General features: G+C 43.3%; 1 protein-coding gene across 16 annotated transcripts in view; it reads left to right on the top strand.

Annotated features, from left to right (window-relative positions):
• The window catches only part of Ncam1 (neural cell adhesion molecule 1), a 321,651-nt gene that overhangs the window by 236,889 nt on the left and 58,448 nt on the right, over nucleotides 1-26,314 (top strand). For all 16 annotated transcript variants that reach the window (XM_045145923.1, XM_045145928.1, XM_045145925.1 and 13 more), the window contains exons 2-7: nucleotides 19,036-19,110; nucleotides 21,047-21,265; nucleotides 22,115-22,258; nucleotides 23,092-23,229; nucleotides 24,334-24,451; nucleotides 25,125-25,294. In XM_045145923.1, coding sequence (XP_045001858.1) covers nucleotides 19,036-19,110; nucleotides 21,047-21,265; nucleotides 22,115-22,258; nucleotides 23,092-23,229; nucleotides 24,334-24,451; nucleotides 25,125-25,294 — 864 coding nt within the window. The remainder of the gene's footprint in view (nucleotides 1-19,035; nucleotides 19,111-21,046; nucleotides 21,266-22,114; nucleotides 22,259-23,091; nucleotides 23,230-24,333; nucleotides 24,452-25,124; nucleotides 25,295-26,314) is intronic.

Here is a 26,314-nt window from a genome sequence, read left to right as displayed (position 1 = left end):
TGATTTATAGCTAATTTATAATTGCTAAAGGCATTTATTTCAGAACCCTGAAGCCTCACTTTAGGAAGAGAGTGTCAGATGCCTCTCTCCTGCACACCTCACCTTCCTGGGTTTGTATGATTAGCAATGGTCAGTGCAGAGCATACAGAATCCATTTTTTACTCAATAACCAACAGATTCGTCTGTGGGAGTACTGGCCATATAGCTCATAAGGTAACATCCCAGACTCCCCTGCTTAGCAAAGCCATCAGCTGACACTGAGCCTGCTCATTTGTAGTATCAAGTTGTCCTCATGAGCTAGATGAACTAAGGATATTTAATTCAGTGTTAAGTTCGGTGGTACTCAATTGTAGCTTCCTGTGTGTTGTCATTATGTCCTGCTTATTGCAAGGTATATCTACTTTTAGAAAAACATAATATGGGCTAGAGAAATGGCATAGCAATTAAGGCATTTTCCTGCAAAGCTTAAGGACCCAGGTCGACTCTCCAGGACCACATTAGCAAGGTGCACAAGGGGCACATGTTTCTGGAGATGGTTTGCAGTGGCTGGAGACCCTGGCATGCCTATTCTCTCTTTGTCTCTTTTCTATCTCTCTCACTCTCTGCTTGCAAATAAATAAATAAAAACAAAAAAATTATAAAAGACAGTGTATTCACATATGTTGCTATGCTCATCTTGGTTCTGCAGAACGAATAGAAAATATAAATACATGTGCATACATGTACGAGTGTATATACACATTCACTCAATGATATGTGTTTATGTATGTACTATATAAACATGCAGATTTAGAAATAAAGATATCTATTATAAGGAATTGGTTCACATGGTTATGGAGGATGGGAAGTCTAATGTAAGCAAGCTGGAGACTCAAAAGAACCAACAGAGAAGTTCCAGCTTGAGTCAGAGTTCAAGAACCATCAGAGATTGTGAAGTAAGTTCCAGTCAAAGTTCAGTGTAGGTAGAAGAGGTCAGGTGTCACACACACGAGACAGAGAGAGACAGACACACAGAGAGATTGTATACTATCCAGGATGTTAACAAATTAGATGAGGAATTACTAATTAGATGTCAGGAAAGGCAATCTACGAAATGAAATGTGCAAGTCTCCCAGAAACCCCCCTCCCAAACTCACCCACAATGCTGTTTGACCAAATATCTGAGTACTATAGGAAAGTCAAGCTAATAACCAAAACAAACCACCACAGTTGCCTATGAGTGTCAAGTTGGACTTCCTGGGTCACTATTGTGACCAACCTGAACACAAATGCATGAAACTGGAGTTTTGGCAGAGCTACCTCCCATTGCTTAATGTGATAAATGTCAAGGTAAGCAGGGCAACCTAAGAATGATTGCACAAGTAAATAATCTCAGCCAGGGGCTTGAAGAGTTTAACTGGGTTAGATGTTGTTTGCAATTTATCAGTTATCCCAGGCAGGTTATTGACTAAGCCAATGACCCCTAACTGGGTGTATATCAAAATCACTCGCATTTTCAAAAGCAGAGCCACAGGGGCTGCAAGCCAGAGGTACTGAACTACAATCTTAAGATACAGAAAGGAAGTCTACTTTTAGCAAGCTCTATTCATGTGATTTTTTTTCTTTGAGGTTCGGGTCTCACTCTAGCTCAGGATGACCTGAAATTCACTACGTAGTCTCAAATTGGCCTCAAACTCACGGTGATCCTACTACCTCTGCCTCCCAAGTGCTAGGATTAAAGGTGTGCACCACCACCCCCAGCTCATATGATTTTTAAGTAGGTAACTTAACCTTGGTATAAAGGCCACAGTCCTGCAATTGAGAGCCAGTTGATTGATTTACTTTTCAAAATGATTGTCCCCAAATCATCCTCATATTGACCCAGCAATTATCTTTTGCGGCCTACTGTGTGTTGGGCATAGGATGCAAAGACTCAGTCCTACCGAAGTTCTATCACACGAACAGGTATCAGAATGTCACATTATAGCACAGCAAGTGCTGGGATGGAGGAACAGATGAAGATTTGATTTTCATGCCAGTGACTTTCAAAGTCCCTCCTGTTATGAGTTTCTGGCCTCTGAAAATCCTGGACCAGATTTTGAAGGGCAATGCCAGAAGATAACCCCAGACCAGCCTTTTGATTTGCCATGGAAGAAAGAGTCTGGAAATGGTACATTCTGAATTCCAGGAGGGAATATCCAGCATTCTGTTCAGTCTCGCCTGTGCTCTAGGCACATAATCTAGGACTCACTGCAGAGTTGGTGTTCATCTAAAGTTCCAAATACACATCAGGAAGGAGGAGGATCATAGATATCATAGATGTGAAGCTTATGGTGGCTTCTGGAAGGCTCTGACACTAAGGGCTCCAAAGGTTACCAGTCACATTACACTAATATAGCACCCAGCAGGTGCCATGTCTTTAATCTAAATGATACTTTCCTTCTAGACTGAAGTTTCTCTCCCTTCCTTTCTCCTTCCATCGCTCCTTTATCTCTCTTTTCTGATTTTTGCAAGCTTGTCCCTTGCAACTGGCATTTAATGAAGTCTTGACATTTGAAAGGAAGCCTTACTCTGAGCTGAGAGGTGAGACCTTTCTCTAGAACACAACAGGTTTAATTCTTGCACTTCAGTGCATTGTGCTCTACACCAGCTTCTAGACCTCAGACTCTGATCTGTGGATCATTCTTCTTGGGATACTACAAATGGATCTTGGTCCTGGACAGGGGCCAGCTCTAGACTTAAATCTGCTTACCTTACCCCAAGGTTCAAGGGAAAAGTAGAGAACACAGAGAGTAAGTAGTCATGGCCTGGTAGTTGTTTTATGTTGGCTTGGCATTTTGTTTTGCTGTTTTATTGATTGATTGATTGATTGATCGATTGATTGATTGATTGATTGATTGACCAGCTTGTAACTTATCTAGAAATCATTAGAAAACTTGTATTTTCTCATCCTCTCTTCCCATCTAAGTACCAGCACAGTCCAATGGCTTTTGAAAATGACATTGTAAGGACTTGGGGGAGTATCGTAGTGAGTGTGTGTATGTGTGTGTGTGTGTGTGTTGGTAATATTTATGTAGACTATTCAAAATATGGCAGCTTACCTTAATGGACTCAGTGAATCATGTCTCTTGAAATGCAAAACTAGACCCCATGCTGGAAAGAGGGAAATGAAGGAGTAAGATGTAACTGCTATACTCCAGAGAGCGGGATGGGATTCAGAGGCAGATTCGTGGTCCCACAGGGAGTTGGGGGACTGCTAGTGGCATCGTCTGCTCTTTATCTCTAGCCATGTATTCTGGCAGCCCTGGTCCCTACTAGAATTTTTTTGTCAGGTTGTTACTGTTTAATAGCTTTCTATAAGATACTAGCATCATTAAAGGCCAAATAGTGATGCTGACAGCTAAGACTTGTTTATAGAAATAAAGGCAGCTTGCCTGGTTATAAAATAAGGGATATTGCATGAATGAGGATGCACATTCGTATATATCAATACTTTTTCTTTCCGACCAAAGTTTATTGGCTGCTTCTTGCATCTAAGGGATGAAGACTTCTGTTAGCCTTAAAAAAAAAAATGGATTGCTTCATAGCAAGAAAATATTTTGAGAAATTTGTTATCCACAGGGTTTACAAGCATCACAGAATGCCTGTACAAAAACACAAATGGCATGATCATTTTTGGAACATGGCCTTGTGATTGATGCTTCAAAATTGATATTGAGATTGCTGCTGGCATAACAAGGCACACTCTTATATAGATACCTTCCTATTTTATAGGCAGAAGTGGTATATTGTAATTCAATGATAACATGGTCTATTATTATATTATGTGCATAACTGTATGCTTGTATACTTGTTAATCCACCTGACAGTGTGGTAGATGTGTTTTTATAGGCAGCACAGCAAACACAATGAGTTGTATTCCAGTGTCACTAGGAAATAGGAATTTTTCAGCTCCACTGCATTGCTTTTTTTTTTTTTTTTCAAACAGGGTTTTACTGTGTAACTAAATGCCGGTCTTTAAATAAAGATCCTCCTGCCTCAGCCTCCCAATTGTCCTTTGTAATTTTATGGGACCACAGTCATATATGCAGTGCCTCATTGGCCAAGACATTGTGGGTGCCATGCAGCTGTGCTTTGAAGAATAGCCTTGGAGACTATGGAATATGGAGACAAGGGACTGAAGGGAAGCAAAGGTAGAGACATTATAGAGGAACTGCAGGCCGTCAGGAGGCCCCAGCCCACATAGAACTTGTAGTCCATGCCATCCCCATCTCTTATGACCAGAGACTGGAAACCACCATACTTTAAAGGAAGTGGTCACATCGTTCCAGGAGAAAACAGAGCTACATTGAGGGCAGGCAGATGGATAGCCACTTCCAGGGCCACAAAGTGGCAGCCGGGGGTGCCTGAATCCTTAGAGACATTCAGCATGGGTTGAGGGTGGGGCATTGTCATGGAAATGTATGAAAAATGAAACTTAACTTCTCAACAAAAAGCATCCTGTGGGAGTGCCGTTGTTTAACCAGCTTCATATTGGTCATTGGGCGCTTCATTGCCCTGGGTCTGTTAGGAATAGAAACTAGTTCTTTTATGCCCAAATTTACCTAAAATTGAGACTGATTTGTTTTGTTTGTGACAGGGTCTTTCTATGCACCTAAAGCTGGCTTGGAACTCAATATGTAATCCAGGCTGGCTTCAAACTTGGGATCTTCTTGCCTCAACCTTCCAGGCAATAGCATTACAGAAAAATGATTGCATTTTTAAAGAAGGAAAATGAATTGGGCAGTGACCTGAGTTCTTTGTAGGAGTCCAGTTTTCCCTGGAGAATGTGACCACACACTGTTTTGAACATTCAGAGAGCCTGTTCCCATGGCACAATTCACTGCACAGGGAGTTGGGGTGAGGTAGGTAGGAGGAAGGTGTGTGTGTGTGTGTGTGTGTGTGTGTGTGTGTGTGTGTGTATCAGTGTATGTCTGCAGGGGTATGTGTGTATTTATGTATTGATGTGCACGCGTGTGTGTGTGTGTGTGTGTGTATGTGTGTGTGCATGCATGTGTGCTGCATGCTTTCTGAATGTCCCTTACCTATGTCCTATCCACATCTCTTACAAAGGTTTGGTTCAGGGACCTCCAAGCCAGAGTCACAGTGGTCACTGCACACCCTCATTGCCAGAAGAGGTGTATGACCTCCTGAATATGTAAGCTTCCCAAAACTTTCCCAGGAACATTGGCTTTTTGGAAGGTTGTTTTCTTTAATGTAGATAGCAACACAAAAGATCCAGGAATAAAGTCTTAGTTACTTGATTTTAAAGTTTCTCATAACTAGAGTTTGTCACCTTAATAGGTAAGTTAAGAAGCTTTGCCTGTGAAATTCCTTTTAAAACAAGAGTCTCTGCATTGCATGATGGTGTGAATGCCTGTTTCTCAAGGGTGTACCTTGTTTTTTGTCCCTGACCTTTGAATTGGCTTCTTGGGATCCCCTCAGATTTCAGTCATTGAACATCAAAAGCACTTGATGACATGGTACCATGGGGCCTTTCATGTTCCTGCCTTTGATTCCATAGCCCAGCATTCAAAGGCTCTTCTGCTTCCTCTGCAAAGCTTGGTGACTGTGTCAAGGACAGTCTGGTGTGGGCTGGGGGAGGGGTGGAGCATAAGTGAATAATGAAAGAACATAATAAGGGTTGCTTTCATAAAAGCCTGCTATAAAAAAACAAGCAAATAACTCTAATGGATGTAAGGATCTCATATTTCATGGTAAATTTTTATGACTTATTAGCGGTCTTTGGAGTTTTATTTTGAGCAGAAAGAAAGGAGCTCATTTAGCACATGGTGGACGTCCCAGATGCTAGGAAGATGTGTTTCATTATGTTCTCCCCAACCTCCTGCTTCCACCCGTGTGGCATTTCCACTCTCCTCCCAACAAACTCTGCCTGAACCTTGGCTTCCTTATGACTCAGAAAAGATCACCGGTAACCTCAAGTGTAGCCACAGGCCACTGCTGTTATTGGGAATATAAATCATAAGGAGAAAGCGCCAAGGATGAAGATGGAGTGTCAGGAACCAGCCTGGGGTGAGGCGGGATGTGGGAGCTAGTCTGCATCCCTGATATGACACTATAGAGGAAGGAGGAGGCTCTAAGTGTAGCCAGGGGACTTTTCTCTGAGAATTAGAAAGGAATGCCATTGGTAATTTTGTGGCTAGATGGATGGTAGTAGTGCTGAAAGATGAAACGCCACCCACAGAATGAGCATGCATTTGACATGTGCTTGCACAGCCCCTTGGCTCAATCATCTGTTACAGCCTCTTCTTCTTGGTCATCACAACTGCTCACCCAGCTCTGTGGCCACCCTAGGTTCTGAAAGCTATGGAGCCAGAGGCAGCATTCCTACTAGCTCCCTTCCCTAGCTCAGGACAGCAGTGCAGTCAGTTCCTAGATATTGAGGATATGATCTGGAGAATTATGATTTAAATGCTTTGGTGTTCTTCTGGTCTACCCATCTTAATTTCATATAACTTAGCCTCATGTATGACCATGCAGCTCAAATACCATCTTATTGGGGCAAGAGTGGCTATGTGAGTTGAAAATGGACTCGTCATCATGTAGAAAAGAGTGTGACCTCCAGTAGCACCCTAGAGGTGGCCCTTCAGGGAACAGCTGCCTGGAAATGTTCAAGTCCATCAGGTACATGAACAATCATTGCAAATGCACGCCCTGCAGTGGTGTGGGTGAATCACTCACAATTCATATAGAATCACATATTTTTATTATTTTTTCTGAACAGAGTCATACTGTACATTCTAAACTGTCCTCAAACTCTCACTCCTCCTGCTTCCATCTCCAAGGGACTGGGAGGATAGGCATGAACCATCACATCCAGGAAGAAGTACTTTTAATATCACATTCTAATAGAGGAGGTATGGCTTATCTAGAACCTCCATTGGGGAATGAGGAGTAACACACACAGGGGAAAGCCCGCCTCCTGCGATCCTCTCCCTATGGTGGCCGCCATCTGTGCTGAACACAGAGCTGCAGCAGCAGGAGGGCAGACTTCAGAGAGGCATTGAGGCAAAGCCATGAGTGGTGAGGAGAGAATGTTCAGGAAGGCTGCTGTGGCCAAAGTAGGATGGCCTTCTGGGGTCAGGAATTCTGGCATGCTCAATCCCAGCTTCTGCTAAGAGTCAGTGTGCCCCAAGACTTCCGTCAGGGTAGCTTCTCATCCATAGATACTCCAATATAATACCTGTCTACCAGTCCATCCAATAGAAGAGCAACTCCTTTTCACCAAAGTTGACTTTGCAATTGACTCCATTTCAGTGCATACTTAAAAACAAGGACACTGGATCCAGATCTGCCTGGGTTCAAATCTTGGCTCTATCACTTACCAGCTTTGTTACATTGAGCCAGTGACTTGACCTTCTCTTTCCTCAGTTACTTTATTTCTCAAATAGGACAACAGTAGTACCAATCTCCTGGGATTATTTTAGGGATTAAATTAATTAAATGTTTAGTACAGTGTTTATCACATAATAATTGAATGCATATATTTGAGAGTGTAGAGTTTTTTTAATATGGAAACCAAACTTAATAATGCTGTTTATTTGTTGTTTGAGAGACAGTAAGCTTTGTGTCTTCAATAGCCCAGATGTGCTTAAAGTGATCATCACATAAAGACATTTTGGAAAGACATGGGCAATATCTGAAATTCTCAGGATGAAGTTGCATGCTAGCATTCACTAAATCTCTATTTTCTGGGTGTAAAGAATACAACATCTGCAAACAACAGCTGGACAAATATTGAAAGATATAATTCCAGCTTTTTGCTATGTTAGCAGAAACTCTTGTGAGGGAAGCTGGGAGGGAGTTCGCCTTGTATCAGTACCTTTCTATAGCTGGAAGAAAAGGACTGTGATGAGTCATTTTGTCAAGCAAAGCTTCAGAGAACTACCTAAGACTGTATTGTCAGGGCCAACCTGGGTGCCATCAGATAGCACATAGCAATTTACCAAGAAGCCCCAGCTTATCCAGGCAGATTGATAAATTGTGCTTTGTTTATCTAGAGAACCTTAGCAGAGCTCCAAACATCTATTTTGTGTCCTTGCTCTACATTTCTGTAATTTATTTTCATACAAGGTACTGGTCTACCCAGTCTGACTAGAAAAGGGAAAACCAAGAAAGGTATCCTAAAACAGGAGCAAGGAGCCTTACAATGTGTCTCTGTGCTGGAAGATGGCTCCCTCAGTGGAGAAAGTGCCTGCTACACAGCATGATTACTTAAATTCAGGTCCCCAGAAGCTGTATAAAAAGCCAGAACCTATAGTGGGTTTCTGTAATCCCATTATGCCTAGAGCAAGATGGGAGGCAGAGACCAGAGAACCTCCTGGAAGTTTTCAGACCTGCTAGTCTGGCAGACACAGACACAATAAGATGAAAAGCAAGGACCAACAGCTGAGGTCATCCTCTAACTTCCTCATGTATACTGTGGTGCGCACATGCATGTGCACACACACACACAAACACACACACACACAGCTCCCAGTGTTGGGCATATCAGATAGTTTAAACAGTTTTCCACAAGGCTCATAAGCCATGTCATTTGTCCCCCTTCTTTAACGGGGCTTCTAGAGCTATTTTCTCCATTTTATGACTCTGGCTGCTGGGGATGGAGGTGAGACTAGGTAAAACCAAACAAAGAAAAAGAAAACTAGCTTCTGAGGATCCACAAATAAAATGAGAAAATTCTGTGCAAAGAAGCAGCCCTGGTCAGGAGTCAGCATGTATGGCTAACCTCAGGGCTCCCAAAATTTATTGCAGGGTTCTACACTCTGCTTCTGGGATTTCCAAGTGTAAAATGAAGGAGCTGAAGAAAGTACATCAGGTGCCTTCCAGCTGAGCCTTCTTGGGTACTGAGTGGCTGTACAATCCTGGCCTTGAATGTCAGGGCAGAGACTGAGAAGCCTCATTATAAATAGACCATGTAATGATGTCTCCTCTCTCCCCCCCCCCCCCCTCTCTCTCTCTCTCTCTCTCTCACACACACACACACACACACACACACACACACAGCAATGCATTCTTCAGAGTGAGGGGCCTGGAACGTTCCTGCTGTCACAGCAGGAGGCTGGTTGCTACCCTCTACTAGCCCTTCGAAGACTCAAGGAATACACTTAGAGTCTGTGCTGCTGTGGCAGAAGTAAAAACACTCAAATCTGGATAGTGTCACCGTCCTTTGTGAGGCTTTTTGAAATAGGCAAGCGAGCTCCTTTTCTGTGGCCAGACTGGATTCCCTCCTGGCCACGTGCTGGGTCTGTGGGTGTGCTCTGCAACTTGTGAGACTCATGTCCCTTTGAGGCATTTCTTTTGACAGGCATCAAAGATGCTCCTAAGTGTTTCTAGCAATACCTGAATCCTTCTTGTAGGTGCATAGGCATTGGTGATGGAAATGAGGGAGTTGCCACTGTGTGCTTCTATCACTTCTGAGCAGCTAGACGGACAAGTGTACCATAAAGTGCAGGACAGGATGTGACCTGGAATTTGTCATGTTTTCTGGCTGCTAAGTAGTTTGGAAAGGCAGTATCCGTGGTTCCTAGCTGTTGACTTTGTGTGGGGGGAGGACGGTGGCTTGTGTATGTTTAGGTACACGTGTACATGTATGTGTATGCATGTGGAGCACAGAGGACAATCTAGGTATTGTTCCTCTCAGGCTCAATTTTCTTTATTTTGAGACAGAGTCTCTTATTGCCTAAAGCTCACCAACAAGGCTAGACTATCTGGTCAAGAAGCCCCAGGGATCTTCCTGTCTCTACCACCCCAGGGCTGGGATTATAAGAACATGCCTGGATTTTTTTTTAACATGAATGCTGAGGATCAAACTCAAGTCTTTATGCTTACAAGGCAAGCACTTTACAAACTAACCCCTCTCCCCAGCTCCCACTGGCTTTTTTTTTCCCCTATAAAACAAAATCACCCATTTTTTAGAATTGGACCTAATAAAAAGGCAGTATGACCCAGTGAACTCAGAAGGCCGGGAAGGCTGAAGTTGTTACCTGGCTTGGCTTTGGTTTCTGATTTGAGGCCAGACACATGGGGTAGAGCCAGCAGCCAATTACATCTCATTGAAAACAGTCACTTAATTTATGCTAAGAAATAAAGCCCCTTCTGCACCAGCCCTGAACACAATTGGACCCATCAACATTCTGACATGGATGGAGGGAAGGTTCTCGAGTCCCCACCTCCATGGAGAAGACTTTCTTTCATGGTATAGCTATTGGTAAGTTTTCCATTCTCTAACAAATAATCCCCCACCCATTCTCATGCAAACAAACCTAATTAAACCAAGTGGTTCATCAAACCAAAAACTAAAGAAAAAACACCAAAAGAAAGGAAGGGAGGAAGGAAAGGAGGAAAGAGGAAGGGTGCCAGATAGAAAGAATGAGTTCAACAAGCATGGGAGGGGAACAAGAGAAGTTAATGTCAAAGGCAAATGCAATAAAAATACATTATGTGCAATATAAATTGTCAAAAACAGATTACTAAATAATGAATGGAAAAAGAGCTAGAGCCTCCTGCCTGTAACAAGTTAGTTGCTCTTGTTTGTCACCAGAGTTCTATAGAATATCACGTTTAGGATGATGAGATCATAGATTTAAAAAAAAAAAAAAACACACTAAGTTGTGGAAGCCATTTGGGAAGATTGCTAAAAGTGGTTAAGGCACTTACTTGCAAAGCCTGACAACCTTGGTTCAATTCCCCTGTACCCGTATAAATCCAGATGCATAAATTGTCGCATACATCTGGAGCTCGTTTGCAGCAGCTGGAGGCCCTGGCATACCTATTCTCTCTGTTTCTGTCTTTGTCTCTCTGAGCTTGAAAATTAATAAAGTATTCTTTAAAAGCCTCAGTTGTGCAGTGATAGTCATATTTCTCTTTGTACAATGTTATACTTTAAATGATAATAATGAGTAATACTGAACACAGAAGAGGTACAAAGCCACACCTGCCTTCTTGACACTGTCTCCCTCCATTACTTGTTTGGAAGAGTCATGGAATTTGGAAAGGTTAGAGGAGAGCTATACCAGCACTACTTGATTCATATCTTTAGCCTTAAAACAATGCCCATTTTTATGAGTCTATTAAAATACTAGATTTTGGAAATTTGCTCAGTATGTAAGTATAAAAAGTGCAGATTGTCTTTCGAGGGAATTTAGCTTGGTGATGTCTGTACCATTCTGTATCTTGTCTTCATCTTCTGCATTCCAGATTCTCCATTCTGATAGCTTTAAAGTAAATCTATCCCCACCCTCACCAAGAGTCATCCTTCTCTTCTTCAGGTTCATATTCCACTCTCACGCATGAGCTGCTTGCTGGTACTCATTAGACCTCAGGAGAGACCTCAGCCATTAGGAAAGCTTTTCTTCACTCTCCAGCTTGACACATGTTCTGGTTGTAGCCCAGAGTCCATGACCCTATGGAAGCATTACACACAGGGTTCCCAGGGATTTGGTTATAGACTGGTGTTCATCAGCTTGGGAACCTCATTAGATTACTTCTGGGTGATTAGGTTTAAGTAAAAATTCAAACAAATTCTGTGGCTGAAAGATTAGCAGTAGTTCTACTATAACTTCTAGATGATTCCAGTTCTGCTCTGAGCAAGTTCTGAGCATTGAGGATGCATCTAGTGGCAATTAGAATATGGTCTGCCATGTTGATGTCATTGTATACAGTAGGAAACCCAAATATCTAAGAACATGTGTTTGAAGTTGGTCTTTTAAGATGGCCTCTAAATTTGGGTTGATATTTAAAAGTTAAACTGTTCACCTCATTTTCTCTTTCTGTATGGCTGCCAAGTCACAGTGTAGGACTCATAGGTCAAGTACGAGTGACACTCCTGTGTCATTCTTTATAATTTATTCATCCATATGTGATAAAATGTATGTCCAGATATGTCTTGCAGCAGTAGGAATCTGACATGTTGAACTATTCCATTAGGATGCATGCATACATTTGTACAAGCTCAGTGGATAAGCATCCACACACATACACATATACACACACATGCTAACGTGCATGCACACACACGTACCTTCATAGACTTTGGGGAAGTTGGGTGCAGTGCAGTAGTATACAAGTTCCTGCCATCTCCTTCCTATTATATAAGCATCATCAGGGATTTTATTTGTTTGAGATTGTGTTTCTGTGTGTGCCACTATATGCATTGCCTTTCTAAAGCACTTCAGTATCCCTATGGAATCTATAGAGTCACTATGTTCATTTACAACTGAAGAATACAGAGTCTGACATACAACTGCCAACCAACTCAGTTACTAAATGCTAGAGCTGGAATTTGGACCCAGGTGATGGTCCTGAGTTCTTTAATAGAACCTTTCATGACTATTTGTTCATTTTTGCATATGTGTGTAGTGTATCCGCATGTAGGTACATGTGTGTGTGTATGTGCATGCATTCAGAGTCCAAAGGTCAATATTAGGTATCTTTCTCAATCTCTCTCTACCTTTTTATTGTTTGTTTTTGTTTTTGTTTTTGTTTTTGAGACAAGGTCTCTCATTGAACCTGAGTTCACCAATTTGGATGGACAAGCTTGCAAGAAAGCCCAAAGGATCTTCCTGTTCCCACTCAGGTCCTCATGCTTGCATGCCAGGGCTTTACTAACCAAGCTGTCTCCCCAGCCAGATTGTTTAATTCTGGGACAATACCACTGCATGAGTTCATAGTTATTATTCTTTCAGATAGGAATGCTGAGGCCAGAGTGACATGATTACTCCAATGCACTGTCATTTGGTGCTTCCATTATTTTTTTGAGGGGGGGCTCTGAATTCAGTATTTCACAAATATCTTAAATTAATGTAAAAGGCAGAAATAAGCTACCTGCCATAGATTGGATCATTTGAGAAAGGCACTTGATTTCAAAACCTAAAGGAAAACATTGCTTCTCTCAGACATAAGTGAAATAAATTCTTTCACTTACTATGAAATGTTTCACTTATAGAAGGGTTGTTATATATTAAGTGTTTATTATTTCTATGTGTGCTAATGCACATGGTCTTTCTTAAGCCCTCCGCAGGACTGTTACATTTGAGTCTGTTTTACTTTCACTGAGTTGAGTAGGTTGAGCGGTGTATAGGTCCTTTATTTTCCGGAGGGCTTTGCTAGCCATGAGAGTCACAGGCAATTGGCAGTGAGTCAATTGTTATGTTCCTGGTCTCCACATATAGGCATCCAACAGTTATAAAAAAAGGCTTACACTGGGCTGGAGAGATAGCTTAGCAGTAAAGGCGTTTGCCTGTGAAGCCTAAGGACCCAGGTTCAATTCTCCAGCACCCATGTAAAGCCGGTGTGTGCATCCTGTGTTCTTTGGCAGTAGCTAGAGGCCCTGGTGCACTCATTCTCTCCCTCCCCCCTCTACAATAAATAAATAAAAATAAAATATTTTTAGGAATGTGTGAACACCTTCCATTTTACTTGGAGAAAGGAATGCACGGCTCTGTCAAAGTGGATGTGTACAGTGATGCTAACTTAAGGATCATTTCTAAAAGAACACCCAGGGGCTGGGGAGATGACTTGGTAGGCAAGGGGCTTGCCATGAAAGAATGAGAACTGAGTTGAGACTCTAGTAAACAGCGCTGCACACCTGTCATCCCAGCACTAGGAGGCAGCTAGCTTTGTCTAGCAAAATTGATAAGTCCTAGGTTCAGTGAGAAACCCTGTCTCAAAACATTAAGGTGGAGAATAATAGAGGAAAGACATCAGACCTCAACCTCTGGCCTCCACATGAACACACACACACACGTTCATATACACACACACAAATATGCACATGCATACACATGCACCCACTCTTGTGACCACACACATAAAAACATGTATACACACCACACACACACACACACTCATGCAAACCAAAAAGAATAACAAACAAACATTAGGGTTATAACCTCACACCTTTTTTAAAAAGTCCCTTAGCCATTATTAAGTAGAATCTAAAAAATGGCCTTATGGCATGCTTAGTCACTGAGCAGAGCTACCTTGTATTCTTGATCCATCTCTTAAGTTGATCATAGGGACTCTTCCTTGGATGTGTCCTCACTGACCCTGGACCCATTATATATCTTCAGTCTTGTCTTTTCAGCAGCTAATGCCTTCCTAACCTCTGAACATAATTTCCAACTAACCATGGGGGAGATCTGAGTTCACTTTTTGATCTCAACTCTTATCCCCTTAAGCACATTAGAATCTGAAAAAGAAAACCAGTAAAATCAAACCACTGCAAGAAGTTGCTGATTTAAGCAAAATCTATGAACTCCTTTTGGAAATCAAAATAATTTTTCTGTTGCTTTGCCTTAACTAAATCCCTACCTCTTCCAATAAGTATCTTGGCATCTTTTATGAACTGAAATTTTCATTCACTTTTCCTCAGCAACTAAGGCTTTATAGCCTACTTCTGCTAGGGAGCTGGGAGTTATAAAACGTCTGTCTACACCTGAAGCTGTTTGCTAGGAGAGGAGGCACTGCATTCAGAACATTCAGCAACTAAAAAAACAGACACTAGAGCTGCAAACACATTTAAAAACCTGTCAGTCTCCCATGGTTGGTTTTTTTTTTTTAATTGAGATTTTCTTTTTTTTTTTTTAATTTTTATTTATTTATTTGAGAGCGACAGACAGAGAGAGAAAGACAGATAGAGGGAGAGAGAGAGAATGGGCGCACCAGGGCTTCCAGCCTCTGCAAATGAACTCCAGATGCGTGCGCCCCCTTGTGCATCTGGCTAACGTGGGACCTGGGGAACTGAGCCTCGAACCGGGGTCCTTAGGCTTCACAGGCAAGCGCTTAACCGCTAAGCCATCTCTCCAGCCCTGTTTTTTTTTTTTTAAGAGATGAGGATAAAACCTTTTTTTTTTTTTTTTGTATCCATTTACTAGGATTAAGACCGTGTGAGAAAGGGCTGGAGAGATTGCTCAGTGGTTAAGGTGCTTACCTGCAAAGCCTAATGACCTGGGTTCAATTCCCCAGTACCTATGTAAAGCCATATGCACAAAATGGTGCATGCATCAGGGGTTCATTTGCAGTGGTAGGAGGCCCTAGCAGGCTCATTGTCTCTATTTGTTTGTCTATCTTCTCTGTATCTCTCTCTGCTTGTAATAAATAAATAATATTTTAAAAGATAGAGAAAAATAGCTGGGGCTCTGGTCTCTGTTAACCTGCCTTCGACCTTGACTATTACTCAGAGCCTTCAGCCTCCACTTCTTCATCTGTAAAATGGGAGTCTTGATGCTACCTGTGAGCAAAGAAGTTGGTTATTGTTAACCAAGAAAGAAATGGTAATGACAACTTAGCTAAAAGATTGCTTAGTGGTTAAAGCCCTTGCCTGTGTAGCCAAAGGACCCAGGCTCGCTTCCCTAGTACCCACATAAACCAGATACAGAAGGTGATATGTGTGTTTGGAGTTCATTTGCAGTGGTTGGAGGCCCTATACACCCATATTCTCTCTTTCTCCCTCTGTCTCTGTCTCCCTAATGGCTTATTTCTCTCTCCCAGATAAATAGATAAATGAATAAAATATGTTAAATAGTTTTTTTAAAAAAAAATTATAAAAGGATCTTTTTAGTCTGATTTACAGACATCCAAAGCTAATTGGTTATCATCAACCATTTGGAAGCTGCAAGAAGGTTGGGATGGGATAGTGCCTTATAAATAGATGGTTTTCATTACTCATGTGGTTGCTCGTTAGCTGTGTAAGATATTTTGTTTCTCTACACTTCATTTTCGTCTTCCGTGAAGCAGTACAGTACTCTCAAGTCGCCTCATCTGTCAGAACTATTGGGAGACTTGATGCAATAATGAGCTGGATTTTGTAAACTTGACAGTGAGAACTGGCTGCAGGTGGGTCGTGGGTGGGGGACGAGTACCATAGAAGAACACAGAAATCGCTGGACAATGTCATCCGAACATGTAGAGCCCACCCATGTCAAAACGCCTGTGTCTGTTAGCGTGCAGCCTCGGGTGCAATTAAGATCTCAGTGTTGATGCCGGGAATGGTGAGGCAAAGCAGGACTGGGGCACTGATCTGGGAGGCTTGCATTCTTTCGTTACTTTAAAGGTGTGCCTTACGCCTGGTTAGGAAGCCTCACGCATGCTTGCAACTCAAGGAGGTTCTGCATAACACAAACATTGTTATTGGGAAGAACAAAAGTAGTCATAGAGAAGTGGAGGGAAGGAACAAGTAGTGGAGAGAAAGAGTTTGGAGTTTACAGCAGGGCTTCTACTTACCGTTATTAAACCCAATACTTCAAAGTTTGACATGTGCAGAAGAATAATCATCCAGTGACTACAATGGAAAACATCCAGGCATTATTTGTAGAGTGTCCAGGGCTCCTCTGGCCCAGCCTCTCTGATATTTTGAGGGAAGAATCACTATCCTTTTCTTGTATGCAGAAAGCTGGCAGTCTCAATGGAAGATCTCTCCTTTCTAAAACCCATGATAAATGTGTGCATGGACACCGTTCAGCTAGGAATTCCTTTGAAATTTTCATTTCTCTCCATACCCCATAGGTGGATCTGGCCACATTTGGTTATGACAGTTCTTCAGCCTGACTTCCCCTTGAGAGTCATGTTCTTTTTCAAACAAGCTTTAAAAAAAAAAAAAAAAAAAAGAAGGCAGTTTCCCTCCACCCCACTCTGTATAAGAATATTCTTGTCCAGCAGTGAGGGCTCTACCACAGTAACAAGATCCTTATGTTGAAACTGATGGCTAATGTTCAACATATGGGCCAGTGAACTTTGAAGGCAGAAATATGCCTCTGCTTCTCTAAGGAATGTCCCTGTATGCTCCAGAAATTGTGTTTACTTGGGGGAGGCATGGCAGAGACAGCTTCTGGGCTTCCTAAGACCATAGTTCCAGTGCAGTGAGGGCCACTGAAAGCAGTCAGAGAAGTCGTGCTTGGTCTTAGGATAGCAGCACTGACCTACTGCCCTCTGTAAGGCTGCAGACTCCCTACAAAGGTAGGGCGCCTTAGTGCTCGGCTTTCTGTGCTCCTCAAGGAATAGGGACTCTGATGGATGCTATTCACTGTGCCCAGATTTCTTCTTACACCGAACACTAACATCTTTCCTCTTCACAGAGCTAGCCTTGCTCCATAAGATAACTCTTACCTGGAGTCAGAAGGCCTGGCACCTTATCCCTAACTAGAAGAGGCTGTAAGGAAATCCCTTTAGTTCTCCTCATCTGAAAAGTGAGGAGGAGGCGGGATGGATGATACGGCCTTTACACCTCACGGTGTGGAATTCGGCAGCAACTAAATCCATACAGAGGAGAGTAAGGGAGCAGTCAGTCAGTCCTGGCTGCACCTGTGAATAGCATCATGTCCCTGTGCAGCCCTCTGTACCAACTAACTACAGTCAGGAAAGGTGTAGGGAAGACCTATTATTGCTCTCAGGTAAGAATTCAGTCCTGAACCCAGCATGTGCAGAAGCAGCAGACTGAGAGTGGCTAGCCATGCCTAGAGTACTGTACTTCTTCCCCAGCCCAGTGTTTGAGTGTTTCCAGGATTCCCCTTTTATGCACAAAAGAGAGCCTCCCCCACTCCCCTGCCTTTCTTCCCATTTCTCACTCGTTCCTTCACTCTATCCCTTCCTCTCCCTAGCTCCATTCCTTCCCTTTGACTCCACAGCCTCTGCTGAATTTCTTGATGATCTCCTTTATGTCAGTGCTATAGTTAAGAGGGCTGCATCCCCCAAGAGCCTATCCCCCACCCACCCCCCACACACTCCCTTTCCAGCCTCAAGCACACCTTTTGATCCCCATCTTCTGCTAAGCACAACTGTGGCTTCTTCATCACATGAGCATAGATTCAGAGCTGCTGCACCAGCCCTGCCGGAAAGCCAGTCACCATGGCAACCAGCTTTCCCTCCATTCTACTGTGAACAGAAAATGGCTGTTGGAAGGGCTCACTGAGTCTCTATGATCTAGCCTGATTTGTTTGGGTGCCTGCCTCATAGTGGCTCTGAGGAGCTCCATCCTTGACCCAAATATGTGTTAGCCTTTCTCTTTGAGATTTGCTGAAGGGGAAGAAGGGCAGAAGGAAGATGAATTCAAATGAATAAAGCATTCTGTTTCTAATCATAAAAGTACAGTTTCAATGAACACTTGTTACCTGCTATAAGTAGACAAAGGAGGAACAGAGTGAAAACAGGAATCAGTGAGATCTGGCACAATGTATTTTTTATCAGCCCCATAGAATGACAGAGTGTATGGATATTCAAGTAAAAAGTTGAGGGAAAGTCACCAAGGGAACCAGGGACTTCCGTAAGGCAGAGACTAAGATTTCAGAAGAACATCTGACTAATCAGGATGATGATGTGTGATGTTGGGTCCAATTATAAGAATGTACATGTTGGTCCTATGTTGTGAGGTGAAGTGGACACTCATTTGCATCCCCTACCCAAGAATCAGTGTAAATCATCACGGTGATCCCACATGCCATCATGAGGAATTTGCAAGAGATCCCTGCACAGGATTCTGGAGTGACAGGCTCTTAACAGTCCTGAAGGCACTTCAGATGAGCAACTAAAAGGGACTGTTGGACTGTTATTTCTGTGAGTCCAAAGCATTGTGGCTTAGGACAGATCTCCCAGAGGACTCTTGTACTCTGGTGACAGTTCATCTGGGAGCAGTCTGGGCTATGTCCACCTCTAGCTACAGTGTAAAGATACTTTGTTGGGGCTAGAGAGATGGCTTAGCCATTAGGGCACTTGACTGCAAAGCCTAAGGACCCATGTTTGACTCTCCAGATCCCACATTAACCAGACACACAAAAGTGAAGCAAGCGCAAGGTTGCATATGTCCAATAGGTGGTGCAAGCGTCTGGAGTTCTATTGCACTGGCTGAGGCCCTGGTACACTAATTCTCTCTCTCTCTCTCTCACTTTCTCTCTCGAAGATAAAAAAATATTAAATTTATTTTTTACTATAAAAAAACTCTGATGTCTAATTTCATGTCCTTTTTTCCACAGGACATTCCCTGATCAAACTTTTCTTGTTCAGTTTCTCTGCAGGTGGATATTGTTCCCAGTCAAGGGGAAATCAGCGTTGGAGAGTCCAAATTCTTCTTGTGCCAAGGCAAGTGTTCTACCCAATGTATTTCAAAGCCTACCTCCAAGACCCTTCAGGCCAAGAACTCTGGCCATTTTTTCTGCTCCAGAGTCAAGTAGTGTCACCACGGAAGAGCCAGGAGTGCTCGTCTTCCTCTCCAAGGCTGTCTTTTTGTAGTGGCATGCATCTGCTAGATTTCTGCTTGACACTGGAGCAGATCCAAGGGCTTTCGTAGGAAAAGCAACATAACTCTAAGACAGTGGATAGCCCCAGATCTCCAGAATTCTCTGAAAGGCCTTGGCTTAGACATAATGTGTCATTAGGTCAACTTAAGGCTTATTTCTTGCAATCCCTCAGATGTTTAAACCCCAAGAAGGTCTTGAGGGCAAATTTCCAGCTGACCAGCCCTGGGTTTTCCAGGACTATTGCGAACACAAGTGTTCTATCTTCGTACCCTCCCATGGCACTGGGATGTCAACCTGGTGTCCTTTTTGCTTATTGTATCAGTTGTTGTTTTGTTGCTGAGACAAAATACCTAACCATAAACAACTTATGAAGGAAAAGAGTTTAATTCAGCTTGTAGTTCCAGAGGGCAGAGTCCATCATGGTGGAGAAGGCATGGTAGGCCAGAGTGGAAATCCATAGCCAACTGGTAAAAAGGAGACAGAGCAAGACTAGCAAATGGGACTAGCCCATAAACTCCAGGCCTTCCCCCAGTGGCAGATGGCCCCCAGCAAGACTCCAGCTCCTAAAATCCCACAGCCTTCTCCTATTGTTCTACCAGCAGGGTGCTAAGAGTTCAACCCCATGAGCTTCTGGGAGCATTTTACATTCTAACCTCTACACTTGTTTAAGGACTTCAGGCTGTTCCCAGGGCTCTGATAATGATCAGGAAATGTCCTATGGAAGAAAGGACATGGAATTAGACCTTACAGTATTTTGTAGATGACATGCCTAGAATTGGGAACATGACCAGAACCAGGAAAGAGCTGAGTGGGCTGTAAACTCTGGCATTTACCAAGCAGCCCTGGGCAGAGAGGAGCTCTAACTGCCTGCAGCCTGTAGCCATGGGGTGCATCCACCACAGCTTTGCTTCATTAGTGTGGTTTCAGTAATCTGGAGGTGCTGCCTCAGAATCCACAGCACATCTTGAAGATCGTGGTATTTACTGAGGACATTATGGGCCCTGCAAAGAAGACTTCTTCATTTCCATACCAAGCATCAGCATAGGGCCAGGTGGTGCAGCCTGTAAAGGGTGCCATGCAGAGAAGCAAGACGAATGGGGAGAAGGAGATTGGAGAGCTTTCATTCTTCCCTAGCTTGGCTTCTGAACCTCTGAGCAATAGCAATCTGCCCCTCACATTTGCCCAGAGAGTGGTGACATAGGTGATCTGCTGCCTCCTATAAGCACACAAGAGGTGAAATTATGTGCCTGAGGCAGCAGGTGCCAGTATAGCACTCATACCAGTTTGCATGAGAAGGGGCTACACTCAAAAGTGATTGGAATCTGCACTCCCGGACTAGCCGGTGTGTCTCATCCTCAACTCAGAATATGACAGTCACTCAAAGTCAAAGTCAACCTGATCAGTTTGCTCAGACCAAGTAGGTCTTGAGCTCAGGTCTCAGATAAACTAGCTTCCTTAACTTTCCAGTCTATAAGGCACAGTTGCTTCTAGGTTGGTGTCTAGTATACAGTAGGTCCACATCAAATATCTCTTCCCTCACTAAAAACACTATAAAACAATATAGGAACAGGCAGGCAGCTGCTATGAGAGGCGTTACATATACAGTAATTAAACATATAGAGAGCAGGGCTGCAAAGTGGTTCTGATGGTCTGCCTCCCAGGCCTTTCAGTCCTGGCTTATCTGCTAGCCAGTAGTTCTTACTGAGTATCCACTGTCACTCTGGAGGGGCTTAATCTTCTTGATTCCAGTGGCTTGAATATAATCTCTTCCTCCCTAGTGGCTGGAGATGCCAAAGACAAGGACATCTCCTGGTTCTCCCCCAACGGAGAGAAACTCAGCCCAAACCAGCAGAGGATCTCAGTGGTGTGGAATGATGACTCCTCCTCCACACTTACCATCTACAATGCCAACATCGATGATGCCGGAATTTACAAGTGTGTAGTCACTGGCGAGGATGGCAGTGAGTCTGAGGCCACTGTCAATGTGAAGATCTTCCGTAAGAGCCACTCTCTTCTACACTTTCCATTCTCATCATTCTGAGCATGACACGTGGGGAAATGTAGAAAGTGGGAGGTGGCAGTAGAAGGATGACTGAGCGCATGGCAGCTCCTTTTCCTTTTTCCCCTTTTTTTGTTTATAAGAGGCATATGTACTGAGAGAGAATGGGCATGCCAGAGCTTTCAGACACTGCAAACAAATTCCAGGTGCATGTGCCACCTTGTGCAACTGGCTTATATGGGTTCTGGGGAATCAAACTTGAGTCCCATAGGCTTCACAGGCATTTGCCTTCACTGATAAGCCATCTCTCCAGCCATGCTTTTCCTTTCCTTTCTGTGGTAATACATGCTCAAGTGGTCTATGGCTATCCAACGACTTTCAAAGTTGATTCCCACTGTCATTATTTCTATGCCTCCGCCAGCCAGCCAGCCTCCATTCTGTATAAATAATACAGTTCTCAGGGGGCTGTTGTGGGTTTCTCCATGCCTTCCTTGAGTGACAATAACAAACAAACATGTCAAGTTCTCCTTTCCTAATCTTTGATATAGGAAAACAATGGGATGGGGCCAGAGGTAGAGTGAGAGCTAAAGAAAGGATTGGATGACTTTTGTTCTCACTGTAGACTGTAGGTGCTACCCATCACTGCACTTGTGCTTCAGCCCACATGGCAAGGAACATGTTCCCCTCAGTGGAACCCTTTTTGTACCAACCTCTTTGCTCCTCATCAATGACCCAGTGCTGAGTGGGAGCCTCTCCTGTATGGGAGGCTTGCCAGGAGCTCAAATCCAGAAGCATGGTTCTAATGAGAAGGGATCTTTCCTTACTCTGCCTCTGTTGTTTTTTTCAGAGAAGCTCATGTTCAAGAATGCACCAACCCCACAGGAATTCAGGGAAGGGGAAGATGCTGTGATTGTGTGTGATGTGGTCAGCTCCCTGCCCCCAACCATCATCTGGAAACACAAAGGCAGAGATGTCATCCTGAAAAAAGATGGTAAGACCTGAATTTCAGTGAGCCACTGGGTCCCCTAAGTTTCCACCTTAACCAGCCTCAAGGTCATTTCACTAACTCTCACTCGGGGCCCAGGCCCCACATGTAGTTTCCAGATCCTAAATGGTCTTATATCTGTAGATTGATTCAAATACCTGATTTCCAAGTCAAAAGACAAATCCCTAGAAAACTTGCACTCAGGTATATTTCAGAGTCAGGGAAGCTTTTTATTATTTAAGCCTAAAGCCAATCTTGTGAGGGTGAAGTTAAGAAAATTATATGGGTGTGGTGTCACACTCCTGTGATCTCAGCACCCAGCATCCAGGAAGATCAGGCAGGAAGATCACTGCAAGTTTGAGGATGTGTCAAACTACATAGTGAGTTCCAGGCCAGCAAAGACTATATTATGAGACCTTGTCTCAAAAGAAATCACAGAAACAAACAAAAATAATAGCTATCTTGAGATCCTCCCCCAGGGAGATAGCCATTGACATTGAGGAGACCCAAAACTCATCAAAGCAGAAAATTCACAGCTGAGAACCCAACACTAAAGGAGACATCCTCCAAGGGAACATTGCATAAGAGGGGTGGGAAGAATATAAGAGCCTCAGGCTGGGAAGGTATACTCTGAGGACTGCCCACCCATAGGGACTGACTGGTACATTCATGACGCCATTGATAGTAGAGTTCTCAGGGGAATGGGATTGGAGAAGAGGGAACATAAGAGTATAACCTAATGGGAAGATGACCAGTTCATGGTGAAGCTCAGCTACCTGCCTGCACACTGCAGAGTTCTCTGACTGGCCGTGGATGAACTTGCCTCTTATCTCTTCTAGTCCGGTTCATAGTCCTATCCAACAACTACCTGCAGATCCGGGGCATCAAGAAAACAGATGAGGGCACTTACCGCTGTGAGGGCAGAATCCTGGCACGGGGGGAGATCAACTTCAAAGACATTCAGGTCGTTGTGAATGGTGAGGAAATCTGTTCTTCCTGCTCTCTTCATTGCTAAAGCCAGGGTTCCCCTTCCTTAAGATCTTTCTCTTCCACTTGTGCCCAGATGTATAAAATAAACTCTATTCTGGCCCCCAGATCCATCTCTGCTGCATAACATTATGTCTGGGAAGGGTGTTTCCATGTTTTATGCATTAGCTTTTGAAGTCTTCCCTCAATCATGGGGTCTTTGAGTACAGGTGTTGAAAAGTCCTTCATTGTCTTATAGCACTAGGAACTTCCCCCATGCTTACTAACTAGTTCTTCATCCTCAATGTCCTTGATGATACCATCATTGGGAAGCTAATTCCCATGGGTCGATGTGCAAGGAAAATATTACAATCAATTTGGTCTCAGAATAGTCAGAGTCATGATCCATAGACTTATTAATCTTAATTTGCAGTGTCAAATAAACACACCCATGGAATTGATCTGACATTTATAAGATGTTTACAGGAAATTATAATGTCAGCACTAAGAAAATAAGTAAATCACATTTGAATTGTTTTGGCCAGTGATAAGTGATTTTTGCCAAACTCTCCCCCTCTAGTTCCTTTGGTAGAAACAGTTTGTGCACACGGTTGTTTATAACAGTTCCAGAGAAGTGTCACTCTAGTAAGCTGGTGCATTTCAGAATGGTACCATCCTTCCAACCAATGGGAACTGTATCTTCTAACTTGTTTTTAGTATGGACAGTCTGCTTTTAGCATCAAGTTCCACCAACCCTACTAGTTATTTAATGTATATTGATAGAGAAAATGCACCATGTCAGATAGCTACTGCATGATACAATAGTAAATCAAATACCATAGTACCATGAGAAGAATGTAATATAACATCTTCTAAACTCTTGAGAAATAATAATGCAAGTCTGTGGGTGAATTGTCTATTCAGTTTAGATTAATTATTTAAGGACCCACATGAGTTTAAATCCCTTACATGAGCACTTAAGCTCCCCAACACCCAACACTATTAATTCGCTGGTGGAGACCTCCTTACTCTTGAAGATCCTGAAGTAGCTCTTTTCAAGGCCACTGGGCTCTTCTAATTTTCCCAACCACCCCTGATACTCTTCTTTCTTTTAGTACCACCCACCGTCCAAGCCAGACAGAGCATTGTGAATGCCACTGCCAACCTGGGCCAGTCGGTCACCCTGGTATGTGATGCTGATGGCTTCCCAGAGCCCACCATGAGCTGGACGAAGTAAGAACTGGCTTGAGCCTTGTGTCATGGGTGAGAGGAGAAGGGGACATCATAGGGTCCATTCCATGTTGGTATGTCAGTACCACGAATTCAGCCTTCTTAAAATGTCCATGAAGAATGGATTCTTCTGTAAAGTTCTCTTGCCTTGAGTGCTGCCTTCATGTTCTGTCTTGGTGGGTACAAGTTAATGATCTGTGGCTTTGGGGTGGCTGTTTAAAGTCCTTGTGGATGTTGTTTTTTAGAGTTTGGACAGACTTAGAAGATTGGGTGAAAAAGGAAAAGTGTATAAAATGAAGTCCAAATTGTCTTCTCTGTTGTAGACTGAATCTTTCCCATTCTGTATGCATTCTGTGGAAATTAATTAAAAATAAATATTTTGGGCTGGGGGAATGGCTTACCAGTTAAGGCATTTGCCTGAGAAGCCTAAGGACCCTGGTTCAATTCTCCAGAACCCAAATCAGCCAGATGCACAAGGGGGCACATGCATCTGGAGTTCGTTTGCAGTGCCTGGAGTCCCTGGTGTGCCCATTCTCTCTTTCTTTCTATCTGCCTCTTTCTCTCTCTCTGTCTCTTTCTCTCTCACTCAAATAAATAAATAAAATATTAAAATAAATAAATAAATATTTTAACTTGGTGGTCAAAACTATCATTCTTTGTGTTTCTGACCATGTAGGGATGGGGAACCTATTGAGACTGAGGAAGATGATGAGAAGTACATCTTCAGTGACGACAGTTCTGAGCTGACCATCAGGAAAGTGGATAAAAATGACGAGGCCGAGTATGTCTGCATTGCTGAGAACAAGGCTGGCGAGCAGGATGCATCCATCCACCTCAAGGTCTTTGGTAAGTGCGGTGGGGCTCGAGGCCATCCCTTAGTCACAGCTCCTGTTACCCTACAGAGTCCATCAGGAAAGGTGTCCATGGAATGCAGGTCAGAGGAAACCATCTCCTGCCCTCTTGCTTACCAAACTCTAAGCCATTATCCAGGCCATTTCAACAACATGAAAGCCTCCTAGCAGGTCTCCATGCCTCTTACCTTGGTCCCCTCCAGTCCTTTCCACTCACGGTAGTCAAAACAGCCTATATACCACTCTCTTCAAACTCTCTGTCTGGCTTCCTATTTCAAGCAGTATGAACTCCAGACTTTTTCCATGACCCATTAGGCCCTAGAGCCTACCTTCCTCCCTAGGCTCAGCTTCCTTCCCTCTGCTCTGTGCCCTAAACTCTCCCGCCTCACCAGCTTCCTTTCTGTTCCCCACATGCCCAGCTGGTTCCCTATCTCAGTGACATTGATGTTCATGCTCTTCTGCTTGCAGCGTCATTCCCCTTGACCTTCTGTGTGCATCCTCTCACCATCACACAGATCTCAGCTCAAGCTCATCTTCCCCATGAGTCCTTCCTGACTGCCCTGCTAAGGCCACTCCCCATAGTAGAGGCCATCCTGCCCACCATCCCAGTCTCTCGTGAATCTTATTGTGTCTTCGCTGTGCACTTAGCAATACTCGAGCTAGTTCTCTTGACGTGTCTGTCATCACCCATCTCATTAGCATACGAAGTGCCTGTTGGCTGACATGGACTGTCTTACACATTGCTTTATCCCTAGTGCTCAAAATACCACCAGACTCATAACTAGCTCTTGGTGAATATCAGTGACTGGCTAACTGATGCCTCATCTTGTCTGCTTCCTTCACTGGTCTGTGTGCCACTGTCATGAAAATTTGTGGAAAGAACCCCCATGCCTCTACTTACTGGTTTTATTAACTCAGCAAACTTCAAGGCACTTGAGAACTGAAATGTATTTTGACCTGGCCATGAAAAAAAATATATGTATGTTGCAAAGAAAAGTGTACCCTAGTGGCTCTC

The sequence above is a fragment of the Jaculus jaculus genome, chromosome 3, assembly GCF_020740685.1.
Source record: "Jaculus jaculus isolate mJacJac1 chromosome 3, mJacJac1.mat.Y.cur, whole genome shotgun sequence".
Classification (NCBI taxonomy): domain Eukaryota; kingdom Metazoa; phylum Chordata; class Mammalia; order Rodentia; family Dipodidae; genus Jaculus; species Jaculus jaculus.
The sequence above is the reverse complement of the archived record's forward strand: the minus strand, read 5'-3'. Positions and strand labels throughout refer to the sequence as shown.